At 36.6% G+C, this 24,498-nt stretch overlaps 1 protein-coding gene across 2 annotated transcripts in view; it reads left to right on the top strand.

The window, feature by feature from the left end:
- Nucleotides 1–24,498, top strand: part of LOC105704894 (RING finger protein 17) — a 114,081-nt gene that overhangs the window by 15,590 nt on the left and 73,993 nt on the right. The window contains exons 7-16 of one of the 2 annotated variants that reach the window (XM_064373494.1): nucleotides 4,456–4,627; nucleotides 5,800–5,876; nucleotides 6,156–6,230; nucleotides 8,527–8,831; nucleotides 9,931–10,020; nucleotides 12,179–12,337; nucleotides 16,115–16,304; nucleotides 17,061–17,229; nucleotides 19,070–19,260; nucleotides 21,004–21,145. In XM_064373494.1, coding sequence (XP_064229564.1) covers nucleotides 4,456–4,627; nucleotides 5,800–5,876; nucleotides 6,156–6,230; nucleotides 8,527–8,831; nucleotides 9,931–10,020; nucleotides 12,179–12,337; nucleotides 16,115–16,304; nucleotides 17,061–17,229; nucleotides 19,070–19,260; nucleotides 21,004–21,145 — 1,570 coding nt within the window. The remainder of the gene's footprint in view (nucleotides 1–4,455; nucleotides 4,628–5,799; nucleotides 5,877–6,155; nucleotides 6,231–8,526; nucleotides 8,832–9,930; nucleotides 10,021–12,178; nucleotides 12,338–16,114; nucleotides 16,305–17,060; nucleotides 17,230–19,069; nucleotides 19,261–21,003; nucleotides 21,146–24,498) is intronic. The other variant, XM_064373495.1, reaches the window with a different exon arrangement.

Genomic DNA, 24,498 nt, shown 5'->3' with positions numbered 1-24,498 from the left:
CCCATTGAATGTTCTTGCCATCCTTGTCAAAAATGAGCCCACCATATATATTAAGGATTATTTCTAGGATTTCTGTTTTATTCCATTGTTCTGAATGTTTTTCCTTATGCTAGTACCACACTGTTTTGATTACTGTAGTTTTGTAGCAAGTTTTAAAATCAGAATATTTGAGTCCTACAGCTTTGTCCTTTTTCAGGATTGTCTCTCAGGGTCTCTTAAGATTCCATATGACTTTTAGGATGGATTTTTCAGTTTTCACAAAAAATGTCATTGGGATTTTTTAGGTATTGCATTGTAGATCACTTTGTGTAGTATTGGCATGAACAATACATGCACGTGGGATGCCTTCTCATTAATTTGTGCCTTTAATTTCTTTCAGCAATTTTATACACAAGTTTTTCACCTCTTAAGTTTATTCCTAAGTATTTTATTTCTTTTGATGCTATTGTAAAATGAATTGTTTCCTCGTTTTCTTTTGGGATTATTCATTGTTACTGTGTAGAAAAATACTGTATTTTTATATATTGGTTTTTGTATCCTACTTTTTTGCTGAATGCATTTATTAGCTTTAGTATTTTTATGGCATCTTTAGGGTTTTCTACATGTAAGATCATGTCATCTGCAAAGAAAATATCTTACTTCATAGAAAAAGATTATTTTACTTCTTCCTTTCCAATTTGAATACCTTATTTCTTTTTCTTGTCCAATTGCTTTGACTAGAGCTTTCATTACTGTCTTGCACAGAAGTGGCAAAAGCAGGTATGTCTTGTTCCTAATGTTATAAGAAAAGCTTTCAATCTTTCACCATTGAGTGTGACGCTAACTATGGGTTTTTCCTTATATGGTCTTTATTATAGTGAGGTAGTGAATTATGTCAGGTCCTTTTTCTGCATCAATTGAGACAACCACTTGGGTTTTTTGCTTTTTTCTGTTATATGTGGTGTGTTACATCAATCACATATTGATGTTTGTATGTTGAACTGTTCTTGCTTTCCAGGAATAAATCCCACTGGTCATGGTGTATAATTCTCTTACTGTGTTGCTGAATTTGGTTTGCTAGTTTGTCTGAGGATTTTCTGTTAATAGTTACAAATGATACTGACCTATAGTTTGATGTCTTTGTGTGGTTTTGGAATTGGTAATTTTGGCCTCATAGAATGAGTTAGGAAACATTCCTCCCTCTTCAAGTATTTTGGAAAAGTTTGAGGAAGATTGGTATTAATTATTACATGTTTGGTACAATTTACCAGTATAGCTATGCAGTCCAAAGCTTTTCTTTGTTGGGATGTTTTTTGATTACTGATTCTATCTCATTATTATTATAGGTCTGTACAGATTTTTAAAATACTTTTATGAGTTAATTGTGATAGGTTATGTGTTTCTGGGAATTTGCCCATTTTACCCAGGTTATACAATTTGTGTACAGTTGTTCATAATAGTCTTTTAATCCTTTTTATTTCTGTAAAATTGATAGTAATTTACCCACTTTGTTTCTGATTTTGGTAATCTGATTCTTTTTTCTTAGTGTGACTGTAGGTTTGTTAATTCTAAGCTTGAAGACAAACTTTGCTCTCATTTTTCTGTGTTGTGTATTTATCTTTTCTCTCATCTTTATTTCCTTCCTTTTGCTTTGAGTTTAGTTTGGTCTTTTTCTAGTTACTTCTGGTATAAAGTTAGGTTATTCATTTCCAAGTTCCTTTTTAAATATGAGTATTTAAATTTATGTCAGCATTGCTTTCATAGCGTCCCATAAATTTTGTGTTTTTGCTTCATTTGTCCCAGATATTTTCCTAATTTACCTTGTAGTTTCTTCTTTGACCCATTGGGATTTAGGATTATATTGTTTAATTTTTACATGTTTATGAATCTTCCAGGTTTTGTTTTTTCTGTTATTTCTAGGTCTTTGCATTGTAGTCAGAAAAGATACCTTGCAGGATTTCAATCTTTAAGTTTATTAAGACTTACTAATAAATGTTACTGAACATTAAACATTAGTCAGCATGGTCTAACATATGTCCTGTCTCAAAATGTTACATATACACTTGAGGAAAATGTTTATTCTCATGTTGTTGGGTATAGTGTTCTAAATATGTCTGTTGGGTCCAATCAGTCTATAGTGTTGTCTTAAGTAATTTGTTTCTTTATTGATTCTGCACTGGTTGTTTTATCCATTATTAGAAGGGGGGATATTGAAGTCTCTCATGATTATTGTAGACATTTTTATGTTTCCCTTTAATTCTGCGAGTGTTTGCTTCCTTATGTTTTGGGGTTCTAATGTTGGTGCATATATGCTTATAATTGTTCCATTAAAGTCTATCTTTCCCTTTAATTCTGTGAGTGTTTGCTTCCTTATGTTTTGGGGTTCTAATGTTGGTGCATATATGCTTATAATTGTTCCATTAAAGTCTATCTTGTCTAAAATTAGTAGAGCCACCCCAGGTTTTAAAATTATCTGTGTATTATCTTTTCCATCCTTTCATTTTCAACTTCTCTATGTCTTTAAATCTAAAGTTAAATTTTTGTGACAGCATATAGTTGGGTCATATTTTTTATCTGTTCTTCAGACCTGTACCTTTGGATTAGAGAATTTAATCCATTTACACTTAAAATACTGATAAGGGAAGATTTTTGCCGTTTGGTTTGTTTTCTGTATGTTTTATGGCTTTATTATTTGTTGTTGCTTATTTCCTTCATTATTGCCTTTCTTTGTGTTTACTTGATTTTTTTGGTAGTCACAAATTTTGTTTCCCTTCTCATTTCTTTTTGTGCATATTCTGTAAATAGTGTTTTGTGGTTATGCATAAGAATTACATTGAGTAGACAGCTTAACTTCAGTTGCATGTAAAACCTCTACTGCTTTACATATGGCCCCCCCTTTTATTGATGTCACAAATTACATTCCTCTATGTTGTATACCCGTTAAGATAGATATTTTGTGTATTTGTCCTTTAAATTCTGTAGAAAATAAAAAGTAGAATTCTAAATGAAAATTACGCTAATACTGGTTTTTATATTTTCCCATGTATTTACCTTTACCAGAGATGTTTTTATCATCGTATGGCTTAGAGTTGCTGTGTAGCCTTCTTTCACATTAACATGAAGGACTTTCATTAGCATTTCTTATACTGAAAGTCTACTGGTGATGAACTCCCTTAGCTTTTGTTTATCTGGGAATGTTTAACTTCTCCTTCACTTCTGAAGAATACTTCCTCCAAGATTTCTGCTTAGAAATTGGCTGATAATCTTATTAAGGATCTCTTGTACTTAACAAATTGCCTTTCTCGTGCTGCTTTGAGGATTCTCCTTTTCCTTAGCAGTTGGAGCTCTTGAGCTCTTAGATTTATAATGAGCTCATTTTGCCATTATGTCTTCATATAATTTCTGTCTCTTTGTCTCTCTTCTCTTGTGATTCCTACCATGCATACCTTAGTCTGCTTGATAGTGACCCACAAGTTCCTTAGACTCTGTTCACTTTTCTTCATTGTTTTTATGTTTTTCAGACTTCATTATTGTAATTGTCCTATATTCAAGTTGATTCATTTTTCCTTCACCTGTCCAAAACTGCAGGTGAACCATTGGTGGTTTTTAAAAATTAAAATTACTGTATTTTTCAACACAAGCTATAGAATTTGTTTGGCTGCTTTATATAATTTCTCTATGTTGATATTATCATTTTGCCCCATATTGTTTTTGTGATTATTCTCTAGTTCTTTGTCCATGTTTTTCTTTAGCTCTTTAAGCATATTTAAGATAGTTGTTTTACGTCTGTCTATTGAGTCCAATGCCTGTTCTTCTTTGAGAACAGTTTCTACCACTCTGTTTTCTTCCTTTGAATGAGTCATGTTTTTCTGTTTGTTTGTGTGCCTGTTGTATTTTTGTTGAAATTGGGCATTGGAGAAAATAGCCACCTCCCTCAGTCTTTGCAGACTGACTCTTGCTGTAACAGTCCTTCATTGAGTAGTTGTGTGTACCCTGAGCCTTGAGATCAGCATGAGATCAGGCTTAAGATCTTCTTAGATGTTTTTTGAGCATGCATCTTGCCTGGGAGTCAGTGTGGCTTTTTCAGTTCCCCTGTATATACAACTGCTTTTATAAGTCTTAATTTCCTAAAGAGTGTGAGCTCAGATTCTTCTCCAGGCCTTAGATGGTATATTGTATATCTCTATTTATAATCTCCTGCCTTCTACAAAATTTGCTTTTCTCTAATTAGCTATGCATAGCTTTTAACTGTAATACATTTCAGTTCAAGTTAATGCCTCATTTACCATGTTATATGTTAATTTTATCAACAAGTACACGTACCCTTTCAGATACAGTTCAGTTACTGTATACCTTATTTAACCATGTTGTGTTAAATTCATTAACTACTGAACTTACTCTTAAAGATACTGTTACTATAGATTTATATAAATATTTATGCAATACTGCAAAATAACTTTGGAATCTTAAATGAAGGAAAAAGAACCTTTGTGAAGAATTTGCAAGAACTACTGATGCTTATCTATCAAATTTAATAAAGACTAAAAGCTGCATTGAAGAGAAAAGAAATAATTTGAATGCAGCTATGAACATAGCAAGAGCATTACAATTATCACCTTCTCTAAGAACATATTGTGACCTGAATCAGGTAATTTAATTCACAATGTGAGTTATTTCTGTGGTAGTTTATTTTATATGCTTTGGAATATGATATTTAAGATAATAATTTGTTTTTGAGATTATCGTTACCTATATTATTATTTAGAATTCTAAGTTGATGACAGTACAGGTTAGGATAATCTAAGTTATGATAAGATAATGTTTGAAATCTAAGACAGACAATGTAAAATTTGTATGACCCTTTGTTATTTTTGACCGGTTAGGGAAATAGTGCAATGAAGTCTTTGTAACACATGATCCGAAAGCAAGTAAGATGGCATTGAGGTGAAAGTTTAGGTTTCTAGGACAACAGAATAAAAAAATGAGGACAAATAAGGGTAGCAAACTGAATAGGACTCTATTTTCTTCACATGGACAATTTAGGTATGGCTCTCAACTCTTGACTTTAAAATTTAATTCAAAATCCTGGTAAAGTTTTTCTCTTCCCATTCCCTCCCAAATTGTGCAAGTCAAGAGACAGCTTCATCTAATCAAGTGCCTGAGGGGCAGAATTGGGCCAAAAAAAAAAAGAAAGAAAACATATTTCTTATAGTTTGGCAGAATGAGATTAATCACAAATCTTTGCTGACTTCTGTCTCAAACCCTAAGGGTATAGATCTTTCTCTAGTCATCTCTGAATCTTGAGGATCTCACTTCTCATGGATAATTAGCTGTATAGGAGAGAAGCCATTAATTAGTTTACCTGCCTCCAAAGTCTCTAATGTTAAAGAAGGAGAATTTGCCACAACCCTACTTGGCTAGGTGTCCTAGACTTTAGTTCTAAAACAATAGCAGTCGTTTCCTTTGTATTACACATGCGACACTAGGAGATGAAAAAAGTGATAAAATTTGGTCTTTATCCTAGTTAATCTAGCTAAGAAAATAGGGCAAAAAAAGAGAAAACACTTGAAGATAGCAACACAGTTGCAAAATGAGTCTGATCAGAGTTTTATCTGATCATGTAACTGTCTTATTTCTTAGTGTCTATTGTTACCATTTATAGATATCTCCAAAAGTCACACTTACTTGTATCCCTTTGAGTGCCCCAAATTGAACCTGAATGCATTAATTAATGAAATACCTAAAAGATACAGTTTTCTTTCTGAAATCTTACTATTTGTGACAAGATTCACACATAAATGATTTTTTTTTAAATTCTAGATTATCCGGACTTTGAAATTAACATCAGATTGTGAATTAGCACAAGCTAGTTCTCTAAAACAAAGGAACCCTCCCAGGTGAGTAAGTCGTAGTTCAGGAGACCATAACAAGTATAAAGATGTGTTAGAACTTAAAACGTATTAAAATAGTAAGCAGTTATAAATTGAAAATTTGGGTCACAAATGTTTACCAAGTTAGCAACCAAATTAGGGTAATTATAATTTGTGCTAACTTAGAAAGTTATTTAAATGTTTCCTTTTTGATTCATTATTTTAATGTCAGCAACTGATTTTTGTTTAGATAACATAATAAATTTGTATTAGAACATTTACATATATGTTAATGTTTTATTATAGGTTGATTGTGAATTGCAGTGAGATTATCTGTATGTTAAAAAATATGGGAAAGATTGAATTTGAGGACTCAACAAAGTAAGTATTTATAAGCATGGTGACATGCCATTAATTTCTTACAGTACCTGCATTATCTAAGAGACAGAAAAATTGATGTTTAGTATAATTCAAAAGCTGAAATATAAAGGACTTAATAGTTTCTATAATTAAATTCTATTTATAAAACTTTTTTTTTTTTTTTTTTTTTTTTTTTTGAGGCGGAGTTTCGCTCTTGATACCCAGGCTGGAGTGCAATGGCGCGATCTCGGCTCACCGCAACCTCCGCCTCCTGGGTTCAGGCAATTCTCCTGCCTCAGCCTCCTGAGTAGCTGGGATTACAGGTACGTGCCACCGTGCCCAGCTAATTTTTTGTATTAGTAGAGACGGGGTTTCACCATGTTGACCAGGATGGTCTCGATCTCTTGACCTCGTGATCCACCCGCCTCGGCCTCCCAAAGTGCTGGGATTACAGGCTTGAGCCACCGCGCCCGGCCTATAAAACTTTTTGAAAGGCCTAGAAGGGATCAGTATTCAGCAATATATATATGTAAGTTATCTTTGAGATTGATTCAGTCATCAAGCATTGAACACTGCTAGGCACCAACACCCTAATAATTAAGATAAATGTCAGATAAATTACAGTAAGTAGAGGAAGAAGGACATGTAAACAATAAAATGCAAAACTGCTAGAGTCACGAATGCAGGATTTGCTTGAGGTGCAAAGCAAGGGAATGATCAGTTCTTCCTGGGGTAAGAGGACTTGGAAAGATATTTTCTTTTCCCTTTTCTATGAAAATTAAGTAGCAAGTAGAAAGGAGGACAAAAAGGAATTAGGCATCTTATGGGCAGTGAATATATGGGCAGTGAAATAGCATGCTAGATTCAGGTAACAGTGTATATAATTCCACTCTCTGTGTCCCCAAGGATACAAAGATCCTAAGTCCTAAAGATTTTGTATGCTATCTGATGATGATTGAACTTTATGATCCATACTGTCCAATATGGTAGCCACTAATCACATGTGGCTATTTAAATTTAGACATAAATTAATTAAAACTAAATATAATTAAAATCTAGTTCCTCAGTTGTATTAGCCTAAATTTCAAGTGTTACAGTAGTCACGTGTTGCTAGTGACTACCTGTCTTAGTCTATTTGTGCTGCTGTAATAACATTTAAAAAGAACAGTTGTGTTTTATTCTTTTGTAACGTATAAAGAACAGGTGTTTATTTGCTTGCAGTTCTGGAGGCTGAGAAGCCCAAGGTCAGGGTGCTGGCAGGTTTGGTTACTGGTGAGGGTCGTGATCTCTGCTTTAAGATGGCGCCTTTGAAAGCTGTGTCCTCGCATGGCAGAAAGGATAGAAGAGCAAAAAAGGGACAAATAAATGTCTTCACACGGTGGAAAGGCAGAAGAGCAGAAAAGGGACAAATAAATGTCTTTGCACGGTGGAAAGGCAGAAGAGCAAAAGGGCCTAAGCTAGTTCCCTCCAGACATATTGTAAGGCACAAATCCATTCATGAGGGCAGAGCCCTCATTACTCGATCGTTAATTTTCCCAAAGGCCCCACCTCTTAATATCACCACAGTGGGAATTAAGTTTCAACATGAATTTTGAAACATTTAGACCAAAGCATTGCTATATTAGACAATGTGGCGTATTTCCATTGTCACCAAAATTTCTGTTGTGCCGTATAGCTCTAGGCAGTAGAAAGCCACTAAAAGTTTCATGAAAGTAAATATAATTAGATTACTTTTTTTTTTTTTTTGAGACGGAGCTTCACTCTTGTTGCCCAGACTGGAGTGCAATGGTGCCATCTTGGCTCACTGCAACCTCTGCCTTTCGGGTTCAAGTGATTCTCCTGCCTCAGACTCCTGAGTAGCTGGGACTACAGACTTGTGCCACCATGCCTGGCTAATTTATTTTTGTATTTTTAATAGAGATAGAGTTTCAGCAAGTTGGCCAGGGTAGTCTCTATCTCTTGACCTCTTCATCTGCCCGCCTTGGCCTCCCACAGTAGCTGCTTAAACAGTAATCTCTGAAGAAGCTAAATCCATCATGAAATAACTGAAACACAAACTTCATGAAACCCCATCTTATTTCATTGTAAAATTTCTATACTTGTATATTTGATAGCCTAAAAACTGTCTAGATATGTGGAGAAGATAGACAAATACGGAGTAGAATGGATAAATAACTGGCAGTGGGTTAGTGGCTATTGAATAATCATGCCCCCAAAATTCAGATTAATGGCCTTTGTGGAAATTTCTAGTGACTTATTCAGGGTTGTGCCATTTACCTCTGTATTTGTAAGCTTCTATCTCTGTATTTTTAAACAGATATCATCCCCAAGAAAACGAAATTAGACAGAATGTTCAGAAGAAAGATAACAAAAAGGGGCTTTCTTGTTATAATACATCCCCACCAGTAGAAAAGAAAAAGATTGACATGTCTGTCCTAACCAATGAAGCACCACCACCTCCTTTGCAACCTGAGACAAATAATGTACATTTAGAAGCAAAAAACTTCCAGCCACAGAAAGATGTTGTTGCAACAGCATCCCCTGAAACCATTGCTTTGTTACCTCAAATGGGATCTAGCCCTGATGTGTTAATTGAAGAAATTATTGAAGACAACATAGAAAGTAAGTAAAAATGTAAAAACATGTGGGAAAGATCTTGTATCTGTAATTGGACACAGTACCTTTTTCATCCATGCATTTAACAGAAATAGAATTACTGTTAGAATCTTATTCCTCATTATGACTTAAAACCTGTTCATTCCATGCCCCTACTCTCACATTTTCCAGAGTTAGGATAATTTTTATTTTTAATGCAGTAATACAGCTCACCTTCTGAGGTACAAATTAATATCTGGTTTTTGATTAGGGTATTTTGAGATTTTTAGTGTTCTTACAAGCCTTGTATAAAAGAAATAAATGAGATATGATTTGTGGACATAGTTGTATTACTTTCTTTGGATTAAGAACATCTTCGATCTTTATTGTGAGATTTAACATAAGATAAACTATCATGTTATCTATTTTATAACATGTAAATATATCACAGTTGTGCTCGATTAGATTTCCAGTGTCAGTATTCTTTCCATTGACATGGAGTGAAGTACTACACTATGTAGTTTTATACTGATAGTCTCCGTTAGAACCATTTTTCAAGATGAGCTTTTATTTTCTTTCACCCTTTGTCTGTTTTATTGATTGACTCTCCAGAATTACATTTTAAAAAAGGACACACTTCTTTCCATTGTATTATCATTGATATCAATTACTTAAGATACCTGTAATGACTTTATTCACTGATACAAGGAGTGTTGTCATTCCAGTATTTTGCCAATTCAAGAGCAGCTTTTTTAAAACTAGGATGCTAGCCGGGCGCGGTGCTCACACCTGTAATCCCAGTACTTTGGGAGGCTGAAGCAGGTGGATCACCTGAGGTTGGAAGTTCAAGACCAGCTTGACCAACATGGGGAAACCCTGTCTCTACTAAAAATACAAAATTAGCTGGGGCTGGTGGCGCATGCCTGTAATCCTAGCTACTCAGGAGACTGAGACAAGAGAATTGCTTGAACCCAGGAGGTGGAGGTTGCAGTGAGCCAAGCCTGGGCAACAAGAGCGAAAGTCCGTTTCAAAAAACAAACAAAGACAACACCAAAAAAAACTAGCATGTCATTGTTAACATTAACATAGTTAGTACAAGTTGTCTTTATTTCTTTCTTTGATGAAGCAAGCAGCACAGATGGTCTTGTGGAGACACATAGATATCCAAAAAAGCCTCTTCAGAAAAACTCATCTGTTCTTTTTGGATCAAAAGCAGGTACTGTAACAACTGTCTGCGCTTGATATAGTGGAGTTTACTGTATGTATAATAAGTAACTCTTACCTAGTGTGAGGTAATAAGTAGAGTGAATTTCACTGATAACTAAAACATATTCCTTTCTTATGTTGAAAGTTTTAATTCTGGGGCCAGATACCATGGCTTACACCTGTAACAGCACTTTGAGAGGTCAAGGTGAGTGGATGACTTGAGCTCAGAAGTTTGAAACCAGCCAGAGCAACATGGTGAAACCCTGTCTCTACAAAAAATACAAAAACGTAGGTGGGCGTGGTGGTGCATACCTCTGGTCCCTGCTATTCAGGAGCCTGAGGTGGGAGGATCACTTGAACCTGAGAGGCGGAGGTTGCAATGAGCCTGAGATCACACCACTACACTCCAGCCTGGGTGACAGAATGAGACCTCATCTCAAAAATAAATAGGCTGGGGGTGGTGGCTCATACCTGTAATCCCAGCACTTTGGGAGGCCAAGGCAGATGGATCACCTGAGGTCAGGAGTTCGAGACCAGCCCGGCAACATGGCGAAACCCTGTCTCTACTAAAAGTACAAAAATTAGCTGGCCGTGGTGGTGGGTGCATGTAATCCCAGCTACTCAGGAGGCTGAGGCAGGAGAATCCCTTGAACTCAGGAGGTGGAAGTTTCAGTTGAGCCGAGATCACACCACTGCACTCCAGCCTGGACAACGAGAGTGAGACTCCATCTCAATAAAAATAAAAATAAAGTGAATAAATAAATAAGTTTTGACTCTGGCAAGAATATCCGCCTTCTTCAAAACATTTTTTGAGACAGAGTCTTACTCTGTCGCCCAGGCTGGAATGCAGTGTCGCAATCTTGGCTCATTGCACCCTTCACAGACTTAAATGATTCTCATGCCTCAGCCTCCAGAGTAGCTGGGATTTTTAGTAGAGATGGGGTTTCACCATGTCGGCTAGGTTGGTCTCAAACTCCCGTCCTCAAGTGATCCTCCCTCCTTGGCCTCCCAAAGTGCTGGGATTACAGGCATGAGCCATCGTGCTCAGCCAAGAACATTTCCAAAATTTATACTTCTATTAGATGTCACCCCTAGTTATATGTATTTATCTTTTTACCCCACTCTGAATACGGTCATTATTCTTTATATTTTCTATTGGATAGTTAAAATGATGCATTTGTTCAGTTTCTGTCATCTATCTGTACTTGGCTATATTCAATTCCACTCCTCCTAGTCTTTGTTTTTTAAACAATTTTACCATGTAAAACATTAATCTTAATTCAGAAATTAAATATATATTAAAATATTCTGTGAAACTTCCCCCCATCCTGTGCCTGTTCTATTCAGTGTCTCCATCTCTTCCAGAGTTTCTTCATGCATTTATGAATAAACACACACTAATTATTTTTCCAGCCTTCTCTCTCCCTCTCTCTCTCTTTGTGTAGGGGGTTCTTTTTTTTTTTTTTTTTTTTTAAACACAAAATGTAGCATACCACTTTTTTGTTTTTTGCATTCCTTCCTTAATGTTATACTTTGGAAATCTTTTCATATTAGTGAAGACACTTGGCTTAAGAAAATTTTCTGACCCTTTTTACCTCTACTCACCCCACCAAAAAGCACACATGTTCCCTTAAATGCGTCTCAGTACTTTTGACTTTGCCTGGACATTTTTTCACACCTGATTTATAAGACTAACCTGATTTATAAGACTTGGGATTCAGAGTGGCTATGAGCTATATTGGTTCTATAGGTAGAGCATAGACTGAACTGGCTTTTGTAGGCTATCCTAGAAACCTAATCATTATCAGTAGGGGTTCTGAGTTCCAAAGATGTTCATCAATAAACTGAACTTTTGTAATACAGTAGAGTTACAGCATATATGCTGACTTTAGAACCTTAACTATCACATGGACTATGATACCACTTACTTATAATATTTTGCAAGTAATATGAAGTATTTGCAGTTCAGGTTACTAAAGAGTTCAAGTTGAAAGTGATCCATTTGTTTTATCCTTCAGGGTTTAGACTACTTCCTGGGACCTACGTGCAGTATTCCAGAGTTTACAATGCCATAAGACACTTTTTCAGAAGCTATTAAAGTTGTTCAGCTTTCGTGAATTCATTTGTAACTCATAGTTTATTAATGTGGCTTAAACATTTTTCTCCAGGTTCTGCAGAGCTAGTTTTTGTAAGCCATGTAATAGATCCTTGCCATTTCTACATTCGGAAGTATTCACAAATAAAAGACGCAAAAGTACTGGAGAAGAAGGTGAATGAATTTTGCAACAGGAGTTCACACCTTGATCCTTGCGACATTTTGGAACTAGGTAATGAAATACTACTCCAAGTTAAAATATCAAATTTATGATTATTGAGGTGCAACTATTAAATGTATTTATATATTATAACTTGGTCAACCCATAGAAGACTTGTTATAATAATAGATTTTTGCTCTAAGTTCATTTGTAATAAGCATAAAAATTTAGTAAATTAGCTAAGGATTAAAATGGAATGTTGGCACATTAGAGTGAGCTGGGTACAGAAACTCGATTATGTAGTCGGGTGAATTGCTTTTAAAACTACAAAACCCATGACAGGTTATGTAGCCTGTCCCTTTGTCTCCATGAAGAACTATGCCTCTAGCATCTGGGTTACACATGATTCTTCTTCATGTGTAACTCCAGTCTCTTGCTTGCCATGTGTGAGTGTTGGGGCTAGCATTGAACATCTGAGATTCAGGAGTCCTGTGGCACCCATTCCCAGTGCCCCACGGAGGGTAATTGTAAATGCAGTCAGTCTTTTAATTGTGAGAGGATGTGAATTTGCTATGGTTCAGGCTTTTGCTATAAGTATTTTTCTTACAACATTGTTGACTGAATTTGGTTGTACTTTGTAATATGATGAAGCTATGATTCATTCTTATTAATAGAGCATTTTTCTCATTCTGTTAATAGCAGTCAATGCCTGGATGTAACTAATACCAAAAGTGTTTTTCTGTCTAATCTTGATTGATAGTCGTTTAAAAGTGTGATTAGGCCAGGTGTGGTGGCTCACGCCTGTAATCCCAGCACTTTGGGAGGCCGAGGTGGGCGGATCACTGGGTCAAGAGATCGAGACCATCCTGGCCAACATGGTGAAACTCCATCTCTACTAAAAATACAAAAATTAGCTGGGCATGGTGGCGTGTGCCTGTAGTCCCAGTTACTCGGGAGGCTGAAGCAGGAGAATTGCTTGAACCTGGGAGGCGGAGGTTGCAGTGAGCCAAGATCATGCCACTGCACTCCAGCCTAGCGCCTGGCGACGGAGCGAGACTCTGTCTCAAAAAAAAAAAAAAAGTGATTAATTCTCAGCTCATCGATACAGCTTTTTGGAATATCAGAAGAGTAGGATTGTCATATACTTTGACAAAAATGAATAGTAATTCTAAAACTTAAAAAATAATATTTTATGCCATGTGAGCTGGGAACATTAGATTGTTAGTATCTAAGAGGAGGGAAGTGTAGTACTGAATTTAATTTTTGTGGTTACAAATAGTTGTCTGAAATGTAATACATGCCAAAAAGAACTTAGCTTATTTTTAGAAAATGTTTTAAGAAAGCCAAAACGTTTTGCTTTAAGTTGTTAATGATAATTAATGTTTGCAAGGTAAATATAGCGATTTAAACACTCCTTTATATTTTGAGAAATTAGTGATAAGGGAAGAAATGCAAATTGTTGCTTTAGGAGAAGAGAATATCCTGTTGTTCCCTTTTCCTGCCTCTGCTTCATTATGCAGAACAATAAATGGCTTCAGCAGACTTTTATCTATTGCAAGAAAGAATAGTTTTATAGAGTATATACAGCAGGTTTTCACATAACATTCTATCATTATAATGTTGATGAGAAATATCAGTTCCCCGTTTGGGCAGATGTGTGTGTTGAGTTGAATTTGGACATTCTCCCCATGTCTGTGTGTTTTTCAGGTACTCTGGCTTCCTCGTACATCCTAAAGATGCACATTGGTGTGTCTACATTGTCTACAGTCTGAGCGGCGGGGGTTGGGGGGTGGGGGGGGAGAGAGAGAGAGAGAGAGAGAGAGTGTGTGTGTGTGTGTGTGTGTGTGTGTGTGTGTGTGTGTGTATGTGTATGTGTATCCTGCAATGGAATGGTATCCTGACCAGGATTGGATCCTGCCTTGTGCCCTGAGCTGCCTGAATAGGCTTCATCCACCCTCAACTCTAGAATAAGCTGGTTGGAGAATGAATAAATGAATATATATTATCACAAAACTTCATAAAGTATTCGATAACTATACAAGTGCATGACAGTAAATGATGCAGTGCAAAAGTGCTCTGTGAATTCACCTTATTTGTGATTGTTTTTGAACTGTGGTGCTAGGAGGAACTCCTTAAAATTTTCACTTTGCAAGCTGTAATTCTTTGAATTAATCCATTACCGCTATGACTGGCATGACTGATTCACCAAAAATTGAGTAAATAATTATCTTACTTATCTTTCTTAAATGTATGTGTAACTCACACTTATTTCAGTATTTAATATTAGAAGTGTTTGGGGTCTTTATTAATAAGTTTGGTGATGTTTTTGTGACCAGAAATACACATAGAAACTTAACTCTTATTTATATCAGTTAGCCTGTGGTAAGATTGGTTTTGTTATGTCATTTTGCTTGAAGTCACAGTTTCTTTTTTTTTTTTTTTTTTTTTTTTTTGAGATAGAGTTTCGCTCTTGTTACCCAGGCTGGAGTGCAATGGCGTGATCTCGGCTCACCGCAACCTCCGCCTCCTGGGTTCAGGCAGTTCCCCTGCCTCAGCCTCCTGAGTAGCTGGGATTACAGGCACGCGCCACCATGCCCAGCTAAGTTTTGTATTTTTAGTAGAGACAGGGTTTCACCACGTTGACCAGGATGGTCTCGATCTCTTGACGTCGTGATCCACCCGCCTCGGCCTCCCAAAGTGCTGGGATTATAGGCGTGAGCCATTGCGCCCGGCCTGAAGTCACAGTTTCTAAGAATGTTTCATGACATTAAGTGGAGATTTACTGTATTTTAAGACTAGGAATGTTGGTACTGTAGTGTAGCAAAATAAGAGAAATGTCACTGACAATCTGAAGACCAAACAAATGTTTTGGTAGAATTTAAAATTCAAAGGCTGCCTATAATGTGCTTTTCAACTATCCTGTTTTTATTAGCATATACAGAGATTACACAGCATCTCTCTGTATATAATCAGTGATCAGAGTTTACCGGATTTATTTCCAATGTGTAGTTTAAATGGGCTCTAAGACTACCTGAGTTGTTCTACTTCTTGTAAGTAGCCATGTGATTTGGACTAGGTTAGGTTTTCTGCCTCGGTTTCCTCACTTACATGATGGAAGCACTACCTCCATAGGGTTGTTGTGGGGAGTAAGTGAATTCAAAACAAAACACTGAGCATTTCTGAGCTTGTAGTAAGCATCCACCTGTGGGGCTTTTTTGTTTCTTTGTTTGATCTTTTTTCTTAGTTAATAATTGGTAATCTAACTGGTCCCTACAAAAGTCTTCCTCTACTGCTAAGTCCTTAGTTTATCTTCCCTATTCTCTGAATGCCACTGGGTTCTAATTAATTTTGGCATTTCACAGGCTGCTTTTCATTGTTTTACTCTCCCTCCCTTTTACCAAGAGAAGATAATTGTTTCTTCTCTCATTACAAACTTCAGTATGTCTATGTCAGTAAGTGTACATGTGTACATGCACAAGGACAGATGGTCTTGATTGTGGTAAGTACAGTGTAATTATGGTAATTAATTTGCCCATCTCTCTTCCTTCCTTGAGCTTCTTGATGGCAAGACAGTCTCATTCATCTTTGTTCTTACTACTTATGAAACAGGTCCTCATTAAGTGACTTATAACTTAGTATTCTTTGTGTGTTTATCTCCCTATTTAGCTTGTTTCTGTATAACAGAAACTAGCATAATACATTATATCCTTCTCATAGCACTTGAACACAGTACTATATCATCAGTAAATAAATGAATTAAGACTTTTTAGTGGTAGAACTAACGTGTCTGTAAACTTACTAAGTGTCTTTCTTGATAAACATTGATAATGATTTGTTTCCCTCATTTAGGTGCAAGAATATTTGTCAACAGTATTAAAAATGGAGTGTGGTGTCGAGGAACTATCACAGAATTAATTCCAATAGAGAGTAAAAATATTAGAAAACCTTGTAGTCCAACCAAATTCTTTGTCCATGAGGTTGCACTAATACAAATATTCATGGTAGATTTTGGAAATTCTGAAGTCCTGATTGTCACAGGGTATGATATTTTATAATATGTGGTCTTGGCCTGTTTAGAAACATTTTGGAGGGTGGTGAAGTTAAAGAATAAAGGAAATTAGAGGTAGAGAGCAGTAATTTGTGTCATTCTTAACTTCCAAAACATATACTTTATTATTTTGCTCTACAGTTGATAAGTAAAGTTTTGTCATTTACCGGTATTACTAGATGGAGAGCTTAGAAAAGGAACTTAGGTACTCTTCTTATGTCACTTCAAAGCAGGGAATAACACACAAAACTAATTCTTTTAGCTATAGGTGATTGAGTTTAATTTTTAATTTGACTTCCATAATTTCATTAGTGTTTTCTAAAGTGTCATACTGTCTAACTCACTGTAGGTATTTAAAATGGTTTCCCTGTCTTCTAGGAAAATAATACAAACTGATATGTTTCTGTAGTAAGGGCCAGCATTAACCATAGCATGATCATTTAGTGGTTATAGCTTATAAATAAATAGATTTATATGGAGCGAAGGGTCATTATCTCCTTTAAGCTCAAACTGAGTGAGTATATGAAAGTGAAAGGTACCTGAGATTTAATTATATGGAGGAAAACAGTATCTCTGTTTATAGAAGCTAAAGTAATTCTATATAGTAAGAAAGTATTAATTTGGAATGTAACTTTCTGAAAGTTGTAACAAGAAAAATTATACTTAGAAACACAAACCTTCTATGAGGGAAAATAAATTCAAGTTTGAAGCATTACTTTCAGTAAATAGTACTTGAATTTCTCCTAGAGTTGTTGATAACCATGTGAGACCGAAACATTCTGCTGACCAACATACTGCGGTAAATGATTTATGTCTGGTTCTAAGGAAATCTGAACCATATATCGAAGGGCTGCTAAAAGACATCCAGCCGTTAGCACAACCATGCTCATTGAAAGACATTGTTCCACAGAATTCAGTAAGTGAGACTTTTTTTTCTTCAGAGTCTATTACAATTTGAGCTGTATATTGCCAAATAGATTGCTAAATGTAGGCTCAGGGAACCAGTAATCTTGGTAAACACATAGTGCATACTAAACTATTAGTTTCAGTAGAAAAGAAACTTGAACTTCAGCTTCCACAATTGAAAATATTTTTAATGGGAAATTGAGTTGAATAAGTATATATGAACATAATGATTGATAAAATAGCCAAGCAAACCAGTAATTTTGGAGTCAACTATACAGATAAATAAGTTTATGATGTGGTGTGTGTTTCTCTGCAGTATTTTACTATTTCCATTGCCCTTTATATTTAATGGCCACATTGCATTCTGTTTTTTGTATTATTTATGAGTATCTATTCTCCAGCAAATTGTAAACTCTTAAGAGACAGAAATTGTAACAATATATGTTAAGCAGTTCTATCGTTACAAGGTCTATGAGAGCAGGAGTCTGTCTATGCTCATCATTGTATTCCTAGTGCTTAGCAGATCACCTACCACATAGAAGGCATTCAACACATATTTGAAATAAATAAGTGAATAAAAAAGTAAAAGGAAACATAAAAGTAATAGCACTGGTGTTTTCCTTAAAATGGTGAGAGTGTTTTGTTTTTAATTTTCTCTTTAAATTTTCAGATTTTATACAGTGAGTAGATTTTACACTTATAAAGACTTGAGAAAGCTATTTTCTTGAGTAGATTTTACACTTATAATCATAAAGACTTGAGAAAGCTATTTTCTTTTTTTGTTTTTAAGGAATTTCTGGTTTTGATCCTGAAATTTACATTAGATATGATACTTAAATATTCAAAGATCAACATAAAAACTTTTTTGGCTGGGTGTGGTGGCTCAAGGCTATAATCCCAGCACTTTGGGAGGCTGAGGTGGGAGGATGAGTTGAGTTCAGGAGTTTGAGACCAGTCTGGGCAACATGGTAAGACCCTGTCTACCAGAAATACAAAAATTAGCCAGGCGTGGTGGCGCACCATGGAGGCTGAGGTGGAAGGATCACTTGAGCTTGGGAGGCAGAGGTTGCAGTGAGCTGAGATCACGTCACTGTGCTCCAGTCTGGGTGACAGTAAGTAATCCATCCTGGGTGGATTTTTTTTTTTTAAATCACCTAAGTAGCATAGATCTCATGCATTGCTAGTGATGGAAGCTAGGTTAACTGATGATGATTGTAATTTTTTTTTAAGACAGAGTCTCGCTCTGTCACCCAGGCTGGAGTGCAGTGGTGCAATTTCGGCTCACTGCAACCTCCACCTCCCAGGTTCGAGCGATTCTCCTGCCTCAGCCTCCCAAGTAGCTGGGACTACAGGTGGGTGCATGCCACCATGCATAGCTAATTTTTGTATTTTTGGTAGAGACAAGGTTTCACCATGTTGGCCAGGATGGTCTCCATCTCCTGACCTTGTGATCTGCCTGTCTCAGCCTCCCAAAGTGCTGAGATTGTAAATTTTTAAATTTTATTTTAGGCATACCAAACCTTCAAAATTACTTTTTGAATTTTCATCTAAGTGGAAAATTGAATACTTCTTCATTTTGAGAATGAAAATTAACCTTCATAATAATATTCAAAAGTGAAACTGAATTATACATTAAAACCTTGAGAATATATAAAGTGAAGGTATACATACATTGTACATTCATAAAGACTGCCCTTGGGTTTGTGGCCCTGTTTCTTAATGTCAGTGGTTGGTTTGGTGTCTTTGCTCACAGGTGCATCTGTGGTTGGTACAAACCTAAATCCAGACCATTGTAACATTAGAGATACTTATAATTACTCATTACTATGAAAATTTGCTTTTTTGCACAGAATGAAGGCTGGGAACAGGAAGCGAAAGTGGAATTTTTGAAAATGGTAAATAACAAGGCTGTTTTAATGAAAGTTTTTAGAGAAGAAGATGGTGTGCTTATTGTAGATCTGCAGAAACCACCAACAAATAAAATAAGCAGTGATATGCCTGTGTCTCTTAGAGATGCACTAGTTTTTATGGAACTGGCAAAGTAAGTAACTTAATGAAACTTAAATATTCTTTGAGATTATAGCTATACATAAGAGAAGCAGATTTTGCCTTTAAAAACCATGTCTTTAAAGTAAACCTTAACAGACCTGAAGAAGTTAAAAATACTGCTGTTAGACTTTTCTAAGTACAGTTGTTGACTGTGAAAACTGGATTCAGATAATTGGATTTAAGAAAATAGGCTGGGAAGGGTGGCTCACAACTGTCAGTCTAGTGCTGTGGGAGGCCAAGGAGGGAGGATTGCTTGGGGTCATGATTTTGAGACCAGCCGGGGCAACATAGCTAGACCTCATCTCTACAAAGAAATGCAAAAAGAAATTAACCAGGCATGATGGCATGCACCTGCAGTTCCAGCTTCTCAGATGAGGAGCTGAGGTGGGAAGTTTGCTTGAACCCAGGATTTTGAGCTATGCTCTTGCCACTGTACTCCTAAGTTTGGTGACAGAGTGAGACCTTGTCTATAAAGAAAAAAGAAAATTAGAGAACTTAAGGTAGCTCAAAATATAAAATATGTGTAAATAACCTAACATCTTTTGGACTCTGACTTTATAAGCAGCTGTATGAGGGTTTTAAGAATTATAGTTTAACTGTTCCTAACTTAGATTTTGTAGACTTTGGAATGAGTTCATGATCACTACCCTGTATTTGAAGTATGAATCTAAAATAGATATTTAAAGTTTCTTTGTCCATTGTTTCTTTTTTGTTTGTTTGTTTGTTTGTTTGCTTTTTTGAGACTGTCTCATCCCATCACCCAGGCTGGAGTGCAGTAGCACGGTCTCAGCTCACTGAAACCTCTGCCTCCTAGGTTCAAACAATTCTCATGCCTCAGCCTTCCAAGTAGCTGGGATTATAGGCGTATACCACCAATCTGGCTAATTTTTGTATTTTTAGTGGAGACAGGGTTTTACCATGTTGGCCAGGCTGGTCTTGAACTCCTGACCTCAAGTGATCTGCCTGCTTTGGCCCCTCAAAGTGCTGGGCTTACAGGCATGAGCCACAGTACCCAGCCTGTCCATCATTTCTGATGACTTAAGTAACCATAGAGGTAGTCAAAGATTCTGATTTTTACCCTGAGTGATTCAATGACTCTAGAAGTGACCCAAGCAGGTTCCATTCTAGAAAAATAAATGTAGTATTGGAGCTGGAAGGGGCCACAGACACTCTTCAGCTGACAATACTAACTGCTACCACAGAACGCAGATATCAGTGTAACAGAATAGAAGCAGCTGTGAAAGCGCATCTCTAAAGTTTTGAGACTCGTTATCTTATTTAACCTGGTTTGATAATTGAAGACAATATGAAGAAATGTTAGAAGAAAGAAATTGGGAGATGAATGCTTTTGGTAAATAAGTCAGTACATGTACAAATCCTTTCTTTAGGTCAAGTCACGGAGAGAAGAGAGACTAAGAAAATGGCTTGATGAGATATGGTGGCTCACACCTGTATCCCAGCACTTTGGGAGGCCAAGGCAGGAGGATTGCTTGAGCCCAGGAGTTCGGGGTCCACCTGGGCAATGTAGGGAGACCCTGTCTCTACAAAACATAAAAAAATTAGCCGGGTGTGTTGGCATGCACCTGTGGTACCAGCTACTTGGGAGGCTGAATTGGGAGGATTGCTTTGAGCTCAGGAGGGTGGAGGCTGCAGTGAGCCATGATCGCACCACTGCACTCCAGTCTGTGTGACAGAGTGAGACCCTCCTTACGCTTTTCATTATGCTTTTAATTAGGTTTCAGTCACAATCACTAAGAAGTCATTTTGAAAAAGATACTACTTTACACTATCATCCACCTATTTTGCCTGAAGAAATGACAGACGTTTCAGTAATAGTTTGTTATATAAATAGTCCTGGAGATTTCTATCTTCATTTGGTAAGTATATAATATGTTTTTGAAATGAAATAGTAAAAAAAAATTTTTAATTAGACATGTATAACAAGAATGAACGTCTACCATCAATTTTAGTTAGAGCAAACATACCACTGTCAATCTTCTATACGTTTAAATTTCTTAGTAGTTGCAACTTCAAACAAGTTCACATGATTTGTCATAAATTGAAAGAACAATGAAGGACAATTAATGTGTAAATGTTTCTTGCTACTTTCTGAAATCTGGAAACTAGGAAAGCATACAGAGCTAGCAAATAGAAATCTAATGATAAGCCTTTGGGAGGCTGAGGAGGCAGATCATGAGGTCAGGAGGTCAAGACCATCGTGGCTAACATGGTGAAACCCCATCTCTCCTAAGAATACAAAAAATTAGCCAGGTGTGGTGGCAGGTGCCTGTAGTCCCAGCTACATGGGAGGCTGAGGCAGGAGAATTGCTTGAACCCAGGAGGCAAAGGCTGCAGTGAACCGAGATTGCACCACTGCACTCCAGCCTGGGCAACAGTGAGACTCTGTCTCAAAAAGAGAGAAATTATTAATAAACTTTTTTCTAACCTGTACATCTGAAAATTTACTGATCATTATTAGGTGTTTTTTGAATTTGAACACCAAAATAGACACAGATTAAAGGCATTTTGTATTGAAATTTGGATGTATGACTGATGTGTTTAGATAGTAACAATAATAGTTCATCCTTACTGACTTCTGGGTGCTTTATATGATTTAGCTCATCATAAGGCCCTTAAGATTTTAAGTGAATTAACTCATTAATCTTCACAACAATCCTGTGAGAAAGACACTGTTGTCTCCATTTAAATATCTGGAGACCCTAACCACAGAGATGAAGCATCTTGTCTAAGGTCACACAGCTCTGAAAGGGTAGAGCCAGGATTGACGTAGGTTGTGCAGCTTCAGAACCTGTCATCTCAAGCACTGTATCACACTGTAGTGGCTCCGCAAATGAGTGTGGAAGCTGCTTATCTAAGGATTTGCATTTATTTCTTTTGTTGATTTTTTTACAGTGTCTTTTATGGTAAAATATACATAATATAATTTTATAGTTTTTAATAGTCCAGTATACCATTAGGTGCCATTAAGGACATTAATTGTTATGTATCCATATCCAGAGCTTTTTATTTATCTCAAACAAAAGCCCTGTACCTATTAAACAATCACATACCATTTCTTCTCCCCTAGTCCCTGATGACTTCTGTTCTACTTTCTGTCTTTATGAATTTGCCTATTCTAGGTACCTCCTAAGTGAAATCATATACAATGTTTCCTTTTGTATCCTGCTGCTTTCACTTCAATTTAATGTTTTCAAGGTTCGTCTATTATCTAGAATGTGTCAGAATTTTATTCCTTTGTATGGCTGAATAATATTTCGTGTATGGATATACTACATTTTGTTTATCCATTCATTTATTGATGGCCATTTGGATTGTTTTCACCTTTTGGCCCATGTGAATAATGCTGCTATGAACACTGGCATTAAAATATCATATCCATTTGGGTCTCTGCTTTCAGTTCCTTTGATTATACCTAGGAGTCATTGCTGGATTATGTGGTAATTTGATGTTTAGCTTTTTGGGGAACTGCCAAACTGTTTTCCACAGCAGCTGCAGTTTTACATTCCTACCAGCAATGCACAAGTTTCCAATTTCTCCACATCCTTGTGAACACTTGTTTTTTTCTTTTCTTTTTTTAATAATAGCATTCTTTATAAAAAATTATTATACTTTAAGTTGTGGGATACATGTGCAGAACGTGCTGGTTTGTTACATAGGTATACCTGTGGCATGGTGGTTTGCTGCACCCATCAACCTGTCATCTACATTAGGTATTTCTCCTAGTGCTATCCCTCCCCTAGCCCCCAACCCCCTGTCAGACCCTGGTGTGTAGTGTTCCCCTCCCTGTGTCCTTGTGTTCTCATTGTTCAACTCCCGCTAAGGAGTAAGAACATGCCATGTTTGGTTTTCTGTTCTTGTATCAGTTTGCTGAGAGTGATGGTTTCTAGCTTCATCCATGTCCCTGCAAACGACATGAACTCATCCTTTTTTATGGCTGCCTAGTATTCCATGGTGTATATATGCTGCATTTTCTTTATCCAATCTATCATTCATGGGCATTTGGGTTAGTTCCAAGTCTTTGCTATTGTGAATAGTGCTGCAATAAACATGTGTGTGCGTGTGTCTTTATAGTAGAATGATTTATAATCCTTTGGGTGTACTCAGTAATGGGATTGCTGGGTCAAATGGTATTTCTGGTTCTAGATCCTTGAGGAATCGCCACACTGTCTTCCACAGCGGTTGAACTAATTTACACTCCCACCAACAGTGTAAAAGCATTCCTATTTTACCACATCTTCTCTAGCATCTGTTGTTTCCTCACCTTTTAATGACTGCCATTGTGGTTTTGATTTGTATTTCTCTAAAAACCAGTGATGATGAGCTTCTTTTCATATGTTTGTTGGCCGCATAAATGTCTTCTTTTGAATAATGGCATTCTTAATACGTGTGAAGTGGTATCACTTTGTGATTTCGACCTGCGTTTCCCTAACAGCTGGTGATACTGAACATCTTTACATGTCCTTATTTATTGGCCATTTCTGTATCTTTGAAGAAATAGCCATTCCAGTCATTTATCCATTTATTTTTTAAAATTTTTAAAACTTTTAAAAATCATTTCTTATTTTTTAAACAGAAGGTTTTACTTTGTTGCCGAGGCTAGAATGCAGTGGCGTGATTATAAGCTCACTGCAGCCTCAATTTCCTAGCCTCAAGGGATCCTGTAGCCTCAGCCTCCATGTTGCTAGTACTACAGGCACACACCACCATGCCTGCCTAATTATTATATTGTAGACACAGGGTCTGGGTCGGTAACCCAGGCTGGCCTTGAACTCCTGGGCTAAAGTGATCCTCCCACCTTGGCCTCCAGCAGTGCTGGGATTACAAGCAGGATCCACCATGCCCAGCCCTTTGTCCATTTTTTTAATTGGGTTGTTTGTTTTGTTGTTGGATTGTAGGAGTTTTTATATATTCTAGACATTAAATTCTTAGGAAATATATGACTTACAAATACAGTTGGTCCTTGACCACCACAGCAGTGATGGATACCAAGCCCTGTGCAGTCAAAAATCTGTGTGTAAGTTTTATTTATTTATTTATTTATTTTGAGACAAGGTCCAGCAGTGTTTCCTAGGCTGGAGTGCATTGGCAAGATCATAACTTACTGCAGCCTAGAACTCCTGGACTGAAGTGGTGTCCTACCTCAGCCTCCCAAGTAGCTAAGACTACAGGAATGCACCACACCCGGCTATTTTGTTTTTTTTAATTTTTG

Source organism: Aotus nancymaae, unplaced genomic scaffold (assembly GCF_030222135.1).
Source record: "Aotus nancymaae isolate 86718 unplaced genomic scaffold, 86718_ANA_hifiasm-v0.15.2.pri h1tg000009l, whole genome shotgun sequence".
In the NCBI taxonomy this organism is placed as follows: Eukaryota; Metazoa; Chordata; class Mammalia; order Primates; family Aotidae; genus Aotus; species Aotus nancymaae.
This window is presented reverse-complemented; position numbering and strand designations above follow the sequence as displayed.